We start from the raw sequence: 17978 nt of genomic DNA on the forward strand, positions 1-17978 counted from the left end.
TATGATATGTATGAAAACCAAATTTTAATATACACACGTTCAAACAAGATTTGAGAATCTAAACTTTAGGGTGAAGTATTCCCTTAAGTATTCTCTCTCTCTACAGCGCGTGGTTTTGAAGGTGGGTATATGTTAGGTGCACACATTCGGTTGCAAACATACCTGCACACATAAATCAAACCGACAGCAGCATCTTATTACAGTGCTATATTTAGAGAAATCGTTGCTAATTCAGCGACAGAGAGAAAACTTGTTTGCATTGGCGGTGATTCTCTTGGTGTGGGGAGTTTTAATCTTGGTTGTTGACTATTTGCATGCATGGGTTACAACAAGACATCGTCTTTGCAAAGCAAGTACCTACCAATATAAGAAAATAAATGTAAATAAATATGAATTTGCCAGCCATGAGTAGAAGAAAGAACTAAAAAATACGTCTATTTGGACAAAATAATTCAATATAGATGACCAAATATTCCACCTGAGGTATCAACCTGCCATATATTTACAGAGAAGTATTAATGAATGGATGGTATAATAGTTGTCTATGGCTTCCCAATGGATGCATGTGGGTTCCCTGGCCAGTATGAGGGTGAATGACAGCTAGACAAGGCTATGCTGTTGTTGTGATATGTCTCTACGCACACACATACACACGAACACCCCTCGCAGACAAGTCTCATGTCAGCACAGAGACGGCAGGCTGATTTATTGGACTCTCCTCCCCCGGGAGCCCCCCTTTCCCTCCCCCATCCATCCATCCATCCCTCCACCTCTTTCCTGTTTCCCCAGGGGGGAGAGAAGGGTAATGACCCACATCAGGAACCGCACACACACACACACACACACACACACACACACACACATAGCATAATTACAGCGCCCACATACAATATAAAACCTCAAAAACAGGGAACAGAAATTCCACTGCACCAGTTACTTCAATGGTAATTAGAAGCAACCAAAAGCTTATGATTCATAGAGGCAAAAATGTTGCTTGAATTTCTCAAGAAAAAAATCTATTAAGCCCCATTCTGATGAGCCGTAACCACGCCAGTATATTTGCACGTACCGATATTTATGTCTATAAATGCAGAGCCATACTTGCTTCTTGTTTGCTGTCAGTTAAATAAATCTCTGCACACATTTATTTTCAGCCACATACTATTCTGATCATATTTTGACCGTAAGAACCAATTGAATTATTTTCCAAAGTGTTTATTTACACACGTTGCCAGCAAATGCAAAATGATGTTGCTAAAATTACATTTAATTATATCAATAAATAGCTAGAACAAGAACACATGCCAATATGGGCTCCAACCAAGGCAAAGTTCCGACTGCACTTAACATCTACATTCGCTGCAATGAAAATACTTACGATGCATTACGAGCTCCCCCTGCAGTTCAACTTCAGTACTGCAAACGAGTGAGTTGGATAAATATTAAAAATTCATATAAGAGGCGGTGGTGTTATGAACATGTTGACTGTGGGCGTAATTCGCAAACCTTGAGCACTGTGTAGGCCTACACCACAACCGAGGTATCATACTTGAGCGGGTTGTTCTTCACCCACCGATATCGAGTGTTTTATCGTGATACAGACATTACCATTCCCGGTAATACGAAATTATCCGCAGATGTAAAATATCGTCAGAAAAGCTCTGTCAGCGTTACTGTCTTTCAAACGCAGTCGAGGGGACAAGGTTAACATACCTCACAAATGATATACAGACGCATACTGCAAATGTGTACAAATGTATGTAATAGTGTGACAGGTCTGACGATATGTCTCATACTTCACATTGATGTACACGTGGTTCTATGGTGTAATGGTTAGCACTCTGGACTTTGAATCCAGCGATCCGAGTTCAAATCTCGGTAGAACCTGTTTTCTTTTTGCCCGTATGTGACTAATGTATCGCAAGCGTTAAGGTGCACAGAGAAAACATCTCACTCAATACAAGACTATCTTTCTAAACACAACTCTGAGGACAACGTGAAGACAACAGAATGGGCGGAAATGCGTGATCATAGTATGAATTAGGTTATTCTGGTATTTTATTTATACAGAAATCGACTCGTTGGGCATAATATATAACTTGTTTCAGTAGAAACAGTGCAAGTCGTTTGGTAAAATGCCATTTTAATAATTTGAAAGTCTATGTATATTTTGTTCGATTACAAAAAGCGTGACAATTAAGATGTTATAATTTGAATTTCCACTAGGAGTCAGTATATAGCATAATATGGTAAAACATCTTATACAGTTGGAGCTGCTAATGTAAATATGCGCCATGCCTTTCAAATAAATTGTTACAAATTGTTACACAAAACATATGAATTATGGTAAACAATGCCGAATGCAATTTTATATTTATTTGGCTGCCTATTTTGTTCATGTATTATTCATTTTCCTCATCTTATGCAAACATAGTATCTCATACGTTCCGTATTTCTTGACTCTCTCCAGTTTGTCTGGCATGTGAACAGACACTGAATGTTTCAGACCTGAGCCACTGCCCAGTCCAGGTGTTCCTCTAGCTCGAAAACGACTTGTGGTTTCTTTCATCTTACAGGGCCAAACATGCTCAGTTGTGGAGTCAGCAGGGTGTCTGTTAGGTTCAAAGATACTTTTTTGCAAGTCTGTAGTTTTAATCTAAAAAATTGAGGTCAACCAGAAGGATAAAGGTCTACTTGGCCACTGCTGGTTCAGCATGAATCTAAAACATTACATAAAATAATCATATGTAGGCCTTGTTGCGTTCACTTACCTAAACTTGTCCATCATCACCTTGCAAAATTCCGTCGCTTCAGAACTCAGACAATAAAAAATTACTGTGTCTGTATTGGTAACAGACCAGCAGAGTGATCGCTCGCAAAAATGTAGAACCAACCAATGGGTTTTGCTTGTCGTTTAATAACTCTGCACAGAGATGTAATGAACAGCAACAGCGAAGGAGTATAAATACATAAACCCATCAGGTCGGTGGTGAGTGTGGCCGGGAGCCAGACGTCACTGACCCCCGGGCCGAAAGAAGTGCAGCATTGTCTCTCTGGGCTTCTGGCTCTGTGCATTTAAAAATGAACGTGAGTCAGATCCCTTCTGGCTTATTTACGTTTGCCAGTTTATGCCACATATGAGTCAGAGGTAGTGCCATGGCCCTGGAGGAGAAGACCTCCTCTGGTCCACAATGAGCTCTATACAGAACTTCTCCTAATACCTCCTGACAAAGCCCAGCAGACATCAGGCGAAACTGGTTTACTGGTGTTAATGGTGTCAAGCTGCTCATGTGCTCATGTGATTTTAGCTGACAGACCAGTTTGTCACCATTGTAGAATATTTAAGACAGGCTATAGCTGGAAAGCTTCTGGAAAGCATAAAAAATTTAACTTTAAATGATTATGTTTCATTTTTTAACTTTATACGGAATGTATGTAATGTGCTGATATATTGGAGATTAAGCAAGTACCTTCTCTGGATCGGCTCCATATTTATGGAATGATCTGCCCGCTGCTGCAAGATCAGCAAATTCTGTTGCTATCTTTAAGATCGGCTGAAAACACATCTCTTCCGTCTGCACCTAACCAATCCGTTCTGATTTCTATCTCTCTTACGCTTCCAAAAAATAATAATAATATAAAAAACTTTGCTCTGTATATTCTGGTAGGCTACATGAGACCAGTTTTATTGAACTTATGCTTTTTGTTGTCCTTATGTTGTTCCAATTGTTTCCATTGTTTACCTCATTTGTAAGTCGCTTTGGATAAAACCGTCTGCTAAATGACTAAATGTTAATGTAAGCAAACATTACGAGTCTTGTCAAATCACACATAACATTATATAAAATAAGATAAAACCACACCAGACTAAAAGATCCATCCCGGTTTCTCTGGTTTTGTAAACCATCGTGCATTTTAAGGTTGTGGTGAGCCGAAATGTCTATAATTGAGAGTGCAAAACAACAACAGGGTGGATACTGACACTTTAAAAGACTTATTGGCTAAAAAAGGTAACTATTGTCACACAAAATGACCTCAGAATGAGCCAATGGGAGAATAACCAACAATACACAGCTGAAAGAGGAAAAAGATGGGAAATTTCTTTTGACATCAACCTCAATCTTTCACAAGCAGACAGGCATCGGGCCAGCAGAAATCCCACAAAATAACAACTTGGATTTGAGGTTAAAAAGAAAGCAACACCATCCAGAGTAGCAGGAAGATGTCTTGCCAAGCTTAGGAACACGAGGATAGGATGGAAGCATTGTTACTACAATGAATAGTGGTTATAGTGCCTACTAGACTAGCCGGTTTTCTAAGAGTACTAAAAGATAGAAACTGAGAACATGCACGTCATTATGGGTTGGCCGAGGATTGGGAAGGCCTGCCCAGTCAGCACACCCACCGAAACACAGCACACACTTGTTAATAAGATGTAATTTGTACATATAAAATTACTGAGAGGCCCATTTTAAATTAGCCTAAGACGCACCCATTTTATCGAAAGGTCACCAAACAGTAAATTCTGCTTGTGTAGCCTACTACAATGAGCGTCTCAAACTTGAGAAGAATTAGAGCGGTACGATTTGGAAATGTACCACCTCTGACACGAACATCATTTCGTAAGACTATGAACATGAAATAAAAATCGATAAAGTTTGGCCTCTAACAGGAGAAGTATTTTAGTGAGCCAAAAAGGGTTTAAAAGTTTTCTTTGCATTCACCCCTAGAGTTGAATGTCAGTCTATTTTAGCTGTAATACATTGTATCTTTGGTGTGCATACGAAAATGTATTGTAGAATAATATATAACAGCCGTTATTTCTTCACTTTCGCGCCAAAGTTGTAAAAAAACTGTCTGACCAACTCATGCACAGTCATAGCTAAAGCTGAAGAAACGGTCAGTCTTGAAACTTGGCTGCTGTATTATTGGACTGAATGAAATGGTGAAAAATAAACATAGTTTACAAACCTAAAGATCAAAAGTGCTTGACAACCACATTAGACTGATACGTCTTGTGCTGCATGTTTACATGTGGAATGAGTTCATGTTTGTTCTCTTTATGTATATATATATACCTACATTATTTACAAAGTAAATTTATAAGATATGCAAAGTCAACTAGTTGTACTGATTGTATTTTCTCAACTGGTTGCAGCATTAACTATTAATGTAGTGTAGATACTCAAATTGTTACAACAACAAACAAAGAAAACTTTTATTACAAATATTTAATGCAAATTTGAGCAAAGGCAAACAACAAGTTACAAAGTAAAAAGTTCAACAAAGCCAGCTTTTTACATGTAAAAAAGAAAATGAATGAAGCAAGGCTTGCAAAAGCTGTAGTGGTATATTATGTTTACATTTTTAAGAAACGGGAACAAAATCCTCACTATTTTTATTTCATTTTCTATTCTATTCTATCATTTTGCAGTCAACATTGGGTGTCAAAACCTTGTTGGAAGGAGGGTCAGATTAAGGCACGTAATATAAAGATCTTTGCTCAGGTAACTTCCCGCATTTAAAATACCATAATATGCAAATGGATCCGTCGGATGATATGAAACAAAAAACTACAAGCCATTATGTTAAGATTTTGTACAGTTCAAATTAAGTTACATGCGTATATAAATTCAGATTAAACCTGGTCCAGTAAGACTTAAAAAATAAATTGTTCCCTCAACATATGAACTGAAGTCCTCTGCAAATCATTTCGATTAAAATAACTTGATTAAATATATATATACAGAGTCTTTCTCTCACACACAAAGGAATGAAAGAGGTTGTTTTCTTCAAGGAGGACTTTTGTGAGCATGTGAACTCTAGCTCCGCCTCTTTCGTCAGTCCAGTGGTTTGTGGGAGTGCGGGTATTTGGCCTCGCTTCACTCACACAGGTCCGGGATAGTTGTAATGGTTATTGTGTTCCACCTCTCCCATGTGTAGGTTGGGTTTGCGCTCTAGAGCCTCTCTTTCCGGTAACTCGGATCTTGAGCATTGAGGTAAAGAACGAACCTTAAAGAAATCGGACACGTGTCGAACCTGAAAGACAGAGAGACGATAAGGAGTGTGAATGACAATGCTGGATACCGTCAATCCAAAAGTTACAGATTTAAAGAAAAGAAGTGTAATTTACAGTGAGAGTTGCAACCAGCGCCCCCTGGAGGAGTCCAACCAGCACGTCGCTCCAGTGATGTTTATAATCTGACACGCGGGTGTAACCCACGTACACGGCGAAGGCCACCAGGAAGAACTGGATGGTTGGCCTTAGGAGACGAGCCCATTTTGCATTCAGTCTAGCCTGGACGTAGAACTGCGACAAGAGAAGGGAGAAAGATGTTATCTGATTTCTGTTCGCACTTCTTCTATAGCTGTAATGATGTCATGTTGAAAGGGACAGTTCAAAAATAAAGATTTGGTCATTATTTACTCCAAATGTGTATGCATTTCTATGTTCTGATTAACACAGAGAAATATATTTAGACGAATGCTTGTAACCAAACCGTTCTTTGCCACCATTGACTACCATAGTGGGAAAAATACAATGATAGTCAAAAGCGCCTCAGAACTGTTTGCTTTCCAACATTCCTGAAAATATTATAATTTGTGTTCAACAGAACAAAGACATTTATACAGATTTGACACAAAATAAACCCTCTTGAACTCTTCGAAGAGGCTTCATGAGTGCATTTTTGTTTCATTTGATGGAGAAAACAACAGCTGAAAAGAAGGGAAGACTGCAAACTCAATACTGCACATCTGCTTAACTACTAATCTTTGACCACGTTGACTTATTCTCGCACTTAGAATCACACCGGCTAGTGTTTATATTATTTGGCACACATATGAATGCCCACCCAGAGTCTCGACTGGTGTCCATGTTGGGTTTATTATCTAATGGTGAAATGATTTAATGGCGAGTCACTTTATTGTACAATAATTAACAGCAAGGCTTCAATGACACAGCCTTCAATGATGATAAATACTTTATAGTCAACGAAACGCAGATTTTGCATTACAGAAACTAAAATGGAACTTAATATGTTTAAAGGATCTGAGAGTTAGACACATTTCTGGGAAATTAATGAAAATTAAATCGATAAAAAATTTTTTAGATGCAACAATCTCTACAAAATAAAAAGTTTACATTCAAGTTTACACTACAATGACACTCTATACGTTTACAATAACACAATTATTTTACTCTGTCTGCTTCTTTCAGCATTTTGAAGGAATGATGCCAAACCTGTCTTGGACTGTTTTCAGGGATTATAAATTATCATAAATAGACAGGTTTTTCAAACACACCCCCATTGGCCAGAAAAATAGCCCCACCCTCAAACTCATACCACTGGTCAAGTTAACCAATGAAACAAAACAGATTATTTTAACACTCACCGCTAAAAACAGCATACAGTACATCCCAAAAGATGAGTGCCCCGAGTAGAAGGATAACCTAGAACACAAATATTTACAAAGTTCACAGAAATAAAAAAAATATTCAAAACGTTTGTCTTCAACAAGCCACAAGCACTGAGGTTGCAAAAATATAAGTTGAAATTGACTCAGGGGTTTTCAAACTTTATGATGCCAAGGACTTTTCTAAAATACGTAACCATCTATACATTTTTATGGTTGAGGAAACATTTAATAATAATATTTTCAATTCAATGTATTTGTGCTGTAGCTGTTTTCACTTTGAGAGTGGAAAAGAAACTATAGTGAGAAAAACTCACTAGACAGATACAAATATACAGTATGCTTGTAGCAAAAAAAGATAAACAGAAATGAACTTAACATTTTTTCTTTATCTTTTATTTCACTGCAATTATCTGGAGTCCCCTTGAAACCTTCTGGAGGCCCCCTGGGGGTCCCCGGGCCCCAGTTTGAAAACCCCTAGTCTAACTGAACACAAACCTGGCTTCGGTGACGTCACGAGGGTCGCCCGTGCAGTTGATTATTGCCATATATCCCGTGCAGATTTTGGGAGAGCACACTTTTAAAAAATGTGGGCGGGGTCTCCCAATGGTGTACTTGGCCAAGTCTGTCAGCGATTGGCTGACGGCTCCTCCAAAAAGAAAGGTGCCCAGAACCTTATAGATGGCTGACACATACTGATTAAAGGTGGAGTTGGACAGATTTTTTTTGCTGTACACCAGGTACGCCTCACCTGAAGATATCTAATGGGGAACAGATAGAGAAAAAGTTAAGAACGTTTGCAACTAAAATGCGACACTACAATGTATTACCATAACAGTTAAATAAATGCAAAGAAGTCAATGTGTTACAGTAATTTCACTACAGTTAAAGGTGTTAAGTATGATGTGAAGCAGATGGTCTCGCTGCTTTAAAATCAACATAAAATGCCATTCGCAGACAATTTACTACTAAAATGTAGCATATTTCTGTGGCATTTTGTGACTGATCGGGTGAGATTATGGAAGCAATGATGGATGCATGACTCACAATGATCACAGTGCAGGTGATGGATACCACAGCCAGCGTTACGTGTGTGATGGTGTCTGGCTTTAGGGGGTAACCGATGCTCTCGTCCTGGCAGTAGATGGTCCGCTCGTACGGTCGGGATGCAATGTTCATGATGACGAAAGGCAGAGAAGCTACAGGACAGGGGAAGAGATGGCAAAATACATAAAACTGTTTTCTAGAGTCAAAATGAAAACGTTTTATTTAACAACCGGGTCTAATTCATGCCAATTTCAAAAAGAAAGAAAAGTTGCATAAATCCATTCATATGGTCAGACTCATATATATATATATATATTTATATATATATATATATATAAAATGCCCAATAAAAAAAAAATTTGAATTTAAATTTTAAGTAAAAAATAGCATTGAATTGATCCTTAATTCATTAAATAACTTCTTAAACAAAAATGATACTGTAAAATATTACTGTACATGTAAAACATAAGTAATTGTCATTAAAATGGTCACAACGTAAAAAAAACCTAAAGAGTTCTTTTAATAATTGGCATGGGCATGACATGATTAATAAGACTTTAAAACCATGACGTCTAATCTAACAAAGCATAAAATTAAGTCAAAATACTATAAGGTACAAAAATGTATCGCAATTAACTTCCACTTAGGTAGAATAGGCGTTCCCATGAAATCTAGACACAATTTTCAGCGCAACCTGGCAGACCACCAGAGATTTTAATCTGAATTCCGAAATGGAAATAGCCAGAAGTAATTTGACAACGCAATCTTAACCCGAAACACGCCACATAGTAAACATGCGTACACACCCACAACCCAGACGTCCACGCTGCAAGTTCTTAGTGGGTGGACTGATGTGGTTGTAGATGTGAATGCCTGAACGCAGCCAGTGTGATCCTTTAATGAATGGAAAATGTCCCTGGGATATTCGGAAACATTACAAAATCCCTCATCAGCGATCATGTGAACGATGCACGATTTGGATAAAGTGAGAGACGTCTGTGTTCTAGGCTTTGATGTAATCCAACTAACAGACACAGGGTGATAAATATATCCAGTATGACAGTCAGACAATGTTAAATATAAATTGAGCGGTTTTGTTACTTCAGAGAGGCTTGCCCATCATCCCACACAATCCAGCGTTGTTCAATTGCTTTTTATTTATGGACAGGTCTATCACAAATCTAATTCTGGGCTCAATATGAGGGAACTGCTTTCATCCATTATGGGTTAAATGTTTATTCTATGAGGGAAACGTAAATGTACATCCAACAAATCTGTCACCATAAACTAAATGTCTAATTGCAGGTTTAAAATCAATAAAACTATAACTTTGTTCTAATAAATATTTTTATTAGGGATGCACAATAAAATATATCGGCCATATCGGTATTGCCGATAAGTGGTCATTTTTAATGTTATCGTATCGGCCGATGATAACATTTAGGCCGATATATTATAGCCGATAAATCATAAATCATTTCCTCTGGTTAAACGTCTTCAGCCGCACGCTGCTCACAGTTAAAATACTGTACAGTACCTGCTTTCTGTCGTGATCATTCACTTGTTGATGTCATTTCCTTTTAAACCCAAATGTAAAGATTGTGTAAATATGGTGTTCCTGCACCTAAATAGGTAGTGCAAATGTAATGGATTCGATACCCAGGGAACAAGTATATTTATAAAATGTAGAGCTTAAAGACAAAGTTGTCCCAAAGATGTATATTCTACCATCATTTACTCACCCTCTTGTCATTTCAAACCTGTATGACTTTCTTTCTTCTGATTTTTTGAAGAATGTTGATAACCGAACAGTGGTGGCAACCATTGACTTACTGTACAGACACAAAACCAACGCAAGTGAATGGCTGCCATCGCTGTTCGGTCAACAACATTTTTCAAAATATCTTTTGTGTTCTGCGGAAGAAAGAGAATGGTACAGGTTTGACATGACAAGAGGGCGAGTAAATTATGACAGAATTTTCCTTTTTGGGTGAACTATGACTTTAAGGTACAAAACAGTAACCAAACTGTTCTCGTCCACCGTTTACTGCCAGTAAGAAAAACAAATCTTTATACATTTATTTTTCTGTTGCAAAAGAAGATATTTTGAAGAATGTGGGAAAGAAAACAGTTCTAGGGCACCACTGACTACCATTGTAATTTTTCCTACTATGGCAGTCAATGGTGGCCAAGAACTGTCTGGTAAAATCTTTACAGATTTGGAACAACTCGGTGAGTAAATGATGACAGAATATTTATTTTTGTGTCCCTTTAAATGCACTGAGAGAGGCTAAATGCATACATGTTATTATGAAAAAACAAACAGAATTCACATGCTCATACTATAATGGGTTATGTAGACAACAAAGACTCATAGTAAAACAAGATCATGAAAAGATCTTAAGAACTAAAAAGGCTCTTTGTATGTTAAAACAACAGAACAATGGTGTGTGAAGTGACACTATTTTCACAAACTGTGGTCTGGACAGTGATGATGTTGCATTGAAACACATCTGGGGCACTATCGACTAACACAGTAGGCAGAACTTCTACAATGGAAGGGCGTTACAATGCCCTAGCATTGTTTGGTTTCCTACATTCTTCAAAACATATTCTGTTGTGTTGAATTAAACAAATACATTTTCATAGTTTTGGAACAACTTGAGTATGTGTAAATGACAGAATACTCATTTTTGGGTGAACTGTTCATAATGAAAACATTAACTTTACACTTAAAAACAACAGTAAATACTGGTTCTCGTCAGTCAAGTTATTCCTCTTGAAATATTTTCCATGTGTACTTCAGGCAGTGCTAACAGTGTAAACTACATAAAACTGGTCAACATGGAAGAGCTTCAAAAAGCTCAGGATCAAAGCCTGGCTTGGCAGGGGTTTAATTGCACAAGGAAACGTGACTGCAGGAAGCGAGACGGAGCGTCAGATGCTAGCAGAGCTTCGACAAAATCCCAATTCACCCCCAACACGTCAGAATATCTGGTTTGCTGCCAGACGTCGTTTTGCAACCATGAACCCTGAGTGAATTAGTTCCATTTTAAGGTACAGGAAGTGAAATTTCCTGTCTGAGTTTAAGGGACCGTTATTTAACCCTTAGTGCTACGTAAGAAAAAGCAATGTACTGTAACTGTTTGGAGAGTGACCACGAGCAGATAAAGCCATAAACCGAACGCAAAGACATTTCAAAATGCTTAGGGAACAGCAACAGAACAACATGGAGACCAAAGCAAGCTGACAAGGATAAAGTGGTTCGGAATAGCATTTTTCTTTCTTTCAGAGATTCCAGTGTATGAAATTCATCATGCAATCGAATTGCCACCAACAGCTCACCCCTCCCGTCCTTTTCAAAGCACTACGGTGGCTGACACAGGACTAAGATGTCATCATGTTTCGATCCTTTGCCAAAGGAGACAACATATCCATGAAATGCACTCTGTAGAGCAGTTTGTCCATTTAGGGCTACTGTAGAAACAACATGGTGAATTCCATGTTAGGTCACCCGCGGTGTATGTAGATAGAAATAGCTCATTCTAAGATATTAAAAAAAACATAAATCAATTTGTATGGTCTTTATATACTTCTGAAGACATGTTTATCTATTAAGAGAAATACAATATTATATACATATTACACCTTAAACTAGATGCCACCCATGTGACAGTATTGTCATATGACAAACAAAGTATGATACACAGTGCCTCACTCATTTTAACCAGGCAGCCTACAGCGTATAGCATTAAGTACACAAGCTAGTTGGTTCATGCCATTCAAATGTTTGATGTTGAAATGTTGAGGGACTGGATATTTACACCCTTTGCTGTTTTACCAGCTCTGGGAGTCTCCACCTCTTCATTCACATTTTCCTGCATTTTTCCTATCCCTCCTTCACAAACGCTATAAATACAGAGGGCAGATATAAAGTGTTGCTCTATTTAGTCTAAACTGATGTGTAGTTACCGTATGTGGAATAATTGGATGGCAATCGGAGAAAACGGTCAAAGTTTTAAAAAAACAGTCACTCTCTCTCTTAACCGCTTGAGTAATGCCAAAGACATTACTCAACCATTCAGATGTATTCAGCATATTTCAATAGAATCCAGTGAAGAATGTCAAATGAGTTCATATGTTCTATAGACGGTTTCATCTATACAACATAAACAAACGTTACTGTGCACTTTTGTGACCACGAAATGAACTTCCGGTACACATTCATAAACAAAAGAGTGCCTTTTGATAATTTCTTGTAACAATCAAAAGAAACCGAGAAGAACCGTTACTTGGCTAAACTTGTCTCTCCAATATTTTGAATTTAGACTGCGATGCCAAGCTCAACCGCTAGATGTCAATGTACTATACGGCAGAAGTTGCGCTAGACATTTTCATAATCGATTTTTACCCGTCACTATGGTGCAAGGTGATGTTACGTGCTAATTAGCATGTTTGTGACATCATCGCTATGTACGTGCGTTCCGAGTTCCTTTGCATAAAAGCGTCGGCTTAATGACTAAATGTAAATGTGAATTTTCTGTGTTTTAATACTACTGAATACCCAATTAAGTTGAAGTCATTTACATATTTAATGTTTCAGACATAAAATAATAATAACAAATGTTTATGATCATATGTCCAGTCAATAACAAAGACAGGTGCTTGTAAATGCTGTTTTGTATTCATTCATTCACTTACAAGTTATGAATGTGCTGCTTCTGCCGTTCATTGAAGCAGACGTGGGGCTTGACAATTTTTTGTGTCACTTTATTTTGCAATGAGCTTTCCAGCCGAGCAAATTGAGCGAATCGAATTGATAATCTAGCAATCTCCGACAAGAACTCTTTCATAATGTGGCATTGAGAACCCCTAAATTATTCTTTACCACGTTGCTTATCAGTGTGTTGTATGAATTCTTATACTTTTGAGTGAGATCGAATCAGCTTTTAACTACACCTAAAGGAGTGTCCTGTTTGCTTAGTCCCAGCTTTGACCTTTAACCTAAAAGTGGTTCAGCGTCTTTCATTATCTCACACACCCTATGTTTTTATTGACTGCTTTGGTTTTACCACAATCTAACAATCTAATCTAAGCTGTTTAACACCAGACTTGACCCAAACTGGCTTCATAGAAAAACCATCTAATTCAAGAAGACTTAACCCATAACTTTAAGATTCCTACTCAACCAGAAAAAGTGAAGTTCTTGATGCTTGTGGGTGTTTTAGGAGGTCCGTCTTAAGTGTTTCAAAAATACAGCCTGCCGCCCCTTAAGTGTGAGTTTTCAGGGCGGTCTGTCTCGACTGTAGTTTGGCAAGGCCATCTGACTCATTTGGAGCTATGTGCTGAACTCACAACCTCGACAGGAGAGTCTGCAATCCTACTCCAAACCGTAACGCCCTCCTTTTCCTATACGCTTTTCCATATTCTACACAGCCCTGTGCTAGAGGCGATTAGCGTGACAATTTATAACACCATGTGGGAAACAAGCTGACTGGCTGTCTGCTAGCACACGTTTAGCCAAAGTGTCTCATAAAAAAAATGTTTGTTTTTGCGATTGAGTGTAACGCCATCATTATCTTAATAGTTTCATAATGCGACCAATTTGTGAACAATTTTGTCGATGTTGCAATTGCATCTCGTGCAAACCTTTCTGAACAAGTTGTACTAATATAATGAATGGGGGTCCATACAGGCTTTATTCTCACTAGTGCAACCCTGTTTTATTTCATCACTAAGTTGAATACAAATATGTGAGAATGTTTTGTGGGGTAATTCGCAATGCTGCGAAACTACAATTGTGTAATTATTTAGCAAAACTTTCAAGCAAAAGACGAGTGCATTGCATTTAATGTTTCACTATCTTTTCAAACATAATAAAATTAAGACACATGTTTTATATGTATAAAGAAAAAAAGGCTGTACGTATTCAGACAACACGTTCTTTATTTACGCTTTTATTGCAAACAAGACCAGCAGACAGTGAAATTGTGTGAGGGACTTACTGACAAATTCATGATATAATGGAGATACATGGTTTAGTGCCTTTTTTGTACTTTTCATCGGCTAAATATTTGCAAAACCCATAGACACACACGAGAAGTGACTAACAGTGAATATTTATAAAAATAAAGAAATAATTCAAATATGGAGATACAAGGTTACCAAGGTATACACTCTCAAAAAGGATGTGTTCAATATTTACGCATTTTTGTGTTACGGGAACACACTATATGTTTTTAACGCATTATGAGTCATTTTGAAAGGATTTTGAGTTAAGCACATAAAAACGTACAAGGCAAGGTTAGAGGTTACACAAAATGTCTTATCCTTAACTAGACACAAAGATGTGTTCAGTTGAGATTGAGTAGACTTTATTACAACTGTCGGTGACTAAACTATAATGCACTTACTCATAAACTACTCACTAAACAAAACTAGTAGAAATATGCATGTAGACTTGATAAAGCACTTCCATGCATCAAACAGCAATAAGTGATTATTTCACAAACTTTACTGAAAAAAGCAGAACATAGAGGCCAGCTCATAGATAAATAGTTTATTTGCTACCAAGCACCACAAACAAAACACTGAATCATTCAGAGATTTCATGTTTGACTCAACCCTTTCTTTGTCTGGCACAAATCACATGAAATCTCATGATTATGAGGACAACTGAAACGGTGGAAATACTTCGCAATTCCAGCGTGCAACCATGTGAATGCCCAACAAAACAGGGTCTGGAAAGTCCTTCAGTTTTGGGCCAAAAGCTTGTGTTTGTTTTCAACACCGCATCTCATATCAGAGCTAAATGAAATGCTGATCTTACAGCTTTGCTTTATCAGTACAGAGGCTGTATTTCAGTTTCAATACTTACATGAATACATTTTTAAAGTGAAGGTATTTCACTTGAGGTATGTAAAGTCTTAAAGAATGCCTTCCCTACCATGCACGCAGGGAGCAGTAAAACACAAGCTGAGCTAAACCGACAGCCAGACCGGGCTTGAGCGGAGGGAAAGTTTACTTTGACAGGGGAAAAAGAGAGCAGAGGGTGGGGGCATGGATTGAATGTCAAGCGCAGGGCTGGGAAAAGGAAATAACAGGCCAGAAACGCTTACAGAGTTTCTCCAGTAGCTGAACTCAACTGGACTTTGGGAATTTCTGTTGATATAAAAGCAATCTGAGAAGCTGATATTTATTTTACAACAACTGAATAATTCCACCTGTACAAATTTTTAGTGTTACCTCTCAGGACTTTGGACTTTTCTGGGAATTTCTAATTATGAGAAACCTTATTATTACCCACACACTGATACGTCATACGTGGTTATGGTTAGCACAAAAGAAGATTGTTTGCATGTGAAAGTTTCAACAATTCATCTTTCTAATGATGAACATGAACTAAAATTAATAAATTCTATTTAAGTATTGTTCATTGTTAGTTAATGTTAGCTAATGCATGAACTAATGTCAACAACCTTATTGTAAAGTGACACCCACACAAGATTAAAATGTGTTCAAACCAAAATCCAATAGAGACATTCATTTAAGCAATAAATTTAGACTACACATAACATGTATGTCTTTGCGTCCGATTACAAGGTTCATAATAGAAACCATATACCGTACATATATATACATATATTGCCGATTGTCACACATGACATGCTTAATAATGGAGAAACATTTGGTTTTTAGACAGACCAATTTTGTGTATCTCGGTCTATAACATAAGGAGGACCATTATAAACGTCTATTTTAAAGCCGTGGAGGGGAAAGATCTCGCCTGAAGAAAATTCTGGCCCCATCATCCAACACTCAAAAGGTAAGACGACAGACACATCATAGACTTCAAAGGGCAGGTGCAGTCAGCAAATGACCTCATCGGGCTGACGACATAACCCGATGACCTCACGTCGTTGAGGAAAACAGGCAAGAACACACCACTTCCGAAGGAAGCTATGGTTTGCAAAAGGTTAGCATGTACAATTATCGCGATTATCCCACGAGGTTTATGGATGCATTGGTGCAGAACCACGAATAACACCATGAATGCAAGAGGAGGAACACTGCGGGAAATGCTGACAGGCTAGGATCACATTTCCATAAACAAATACTCGCCTTCCTGAATGTGTGCAATGCATGCGTCGGGCAAAATAAGGGACAAGAAGTGAAGACAAAATGCAACTTTCCAGTCCAAATAAATATAGAAACATGAAAACTTTCCAAGGGCCCCTGCTGTTAAACAAACACTCTTAATCTGATCACAAACACGTCTGATGTCAACCAAAGCATCTATATTATATATTAGGAAATAACAAACATACAAGTCTATGAGTTTTGAAGGTATAGATGTTTCAGGATAAAGCGTGTTGTTTACGGCAGTTTGGTGCGAAGCCAAAGCTATTTTGCAAGGCTGTGTCCTCATGGAGGGTTGAGGATAAAAAGTATGATACACTCGCGAAAATGAAATAAAATAATGACCTTATTGCTTGTATTTGTAGTTGACATAAAACTCTTACGTTGTCTTGATATACTTCATATAAAACTACTTTTAATTCATTTTTACACGACCGGACTTTAAACTACTACACACGTATATTTAACCTGTTATTTTACTTTTTACAAAATAGGATAATATAAGTGCTATCTGTCATTTTTGAACACTGGAAAAAGAAAGCAACTGCAAACAATCCAAACAGCTTTATATTAAATGCGAGACAGAGAAAAGACGTGAAGTTCATGTCAAATGCAAAACTCGCTTACCTACGACCACACACAACACGTCCACCACGACGAAGAGTTTCCTTTTCCTCAAATCCGTCATAATGTCTTCAACTCGAACCCAAGTTACAACTAAAAAGTCACTTCATTTATTTGTGAATGTCACAAGTTATCCACTTGGAAAAGCGCAAACAAAGTCAACGCAACCAGTATTGCGAGTTCTTCCGGCTCCACTGTTAACGTTACCTGTCCTGGATGCGCACTTCACTTCATAGGTGTCGATTGAGTTTGCGACTTTATGTTGCTGTACTTTAAAGAGTGCCGTCGGTCCGTCGCATGTTGCTTTTGTGAATACCTGCTCCGTTTGATATTTGAGGACGAGTCCGCTCCGTTTTTCCCCTAAAAAACACCCACTGCGTCCCGCTCGGGTTCTCGCCGCCTCCACACCTTGGAGTGTGGGTCGCGTCTGCGCAAACCTGTTGCGTGGCAAAATCGCAGCCTTCTGCACTTTGAACTGGAAAGCGGGGCATTGAACTCGGGAACGACACACCTTATGGTACATTATTTAACATCTCTTAACATGATCGTTTTTTTCTAGATTAGAGACACGTATTTGTCACTTATATGAGAATAATGTCTGTGCAAAAAGCATTTTGGATAAAAGCGTCTGCCAAATGCATAAATGTAAATGTAAATACATCTATGTACATATAAAAAAAAGTATATAGATAACGACTATCAGATTGACAGAAGACCATTTAAATTTAGTTTTAAATCTAATTTCTGTTTTA

The 17978-nt window shown here is 37.9% G+C and overlaps 1 protein-coding gene across 1 annotated transcript; it reads right to left on the reverse strand.

Annotated features, from left to right (window-relative positions):
- Positions 1-5204: 5204 nt before the first annotated feature.
- On the reverse strand, positions 5205-17664 carry plpp2b (phospholipid phosphatase 2b). The gene is made up of 7 exons (XM_079472195.1): positions 17434-17664; positions 17230-17319; positions 8464-8615; positions 7915-8177; positions 7396-7453; positions 6134-6310; positions 5205-6039 (listed from the first exon to the last, which is right to left on the reverse strand). Exons 2-7 carry the CDS (start codon positions 17288-17290, stop codon positions 5887-5889), a joined length of 864 nt encoding a protein of 287 aa, XP_079328321.1. The 5' UTR covers positions 17291-17319; positions 17434-17664; the 3' UTR covers positions 5205-5886.
- Between the last annotated feature and the right edge of the window lie 314 nt (positions 17665-17978).

Source organism: Barbatula barbatula, assembly GCF_947034865.1.
Source record: "Barbatula barbatula genome assembly, chromosome: 13".
In the NCBI taxonomy this organism is placed as follows: Eukaryota; Metazoa; Chordata; class Actinopteri; order Cypriniformes; family Nemacheilidae; genus Barbatula; species Barbatula barbatula.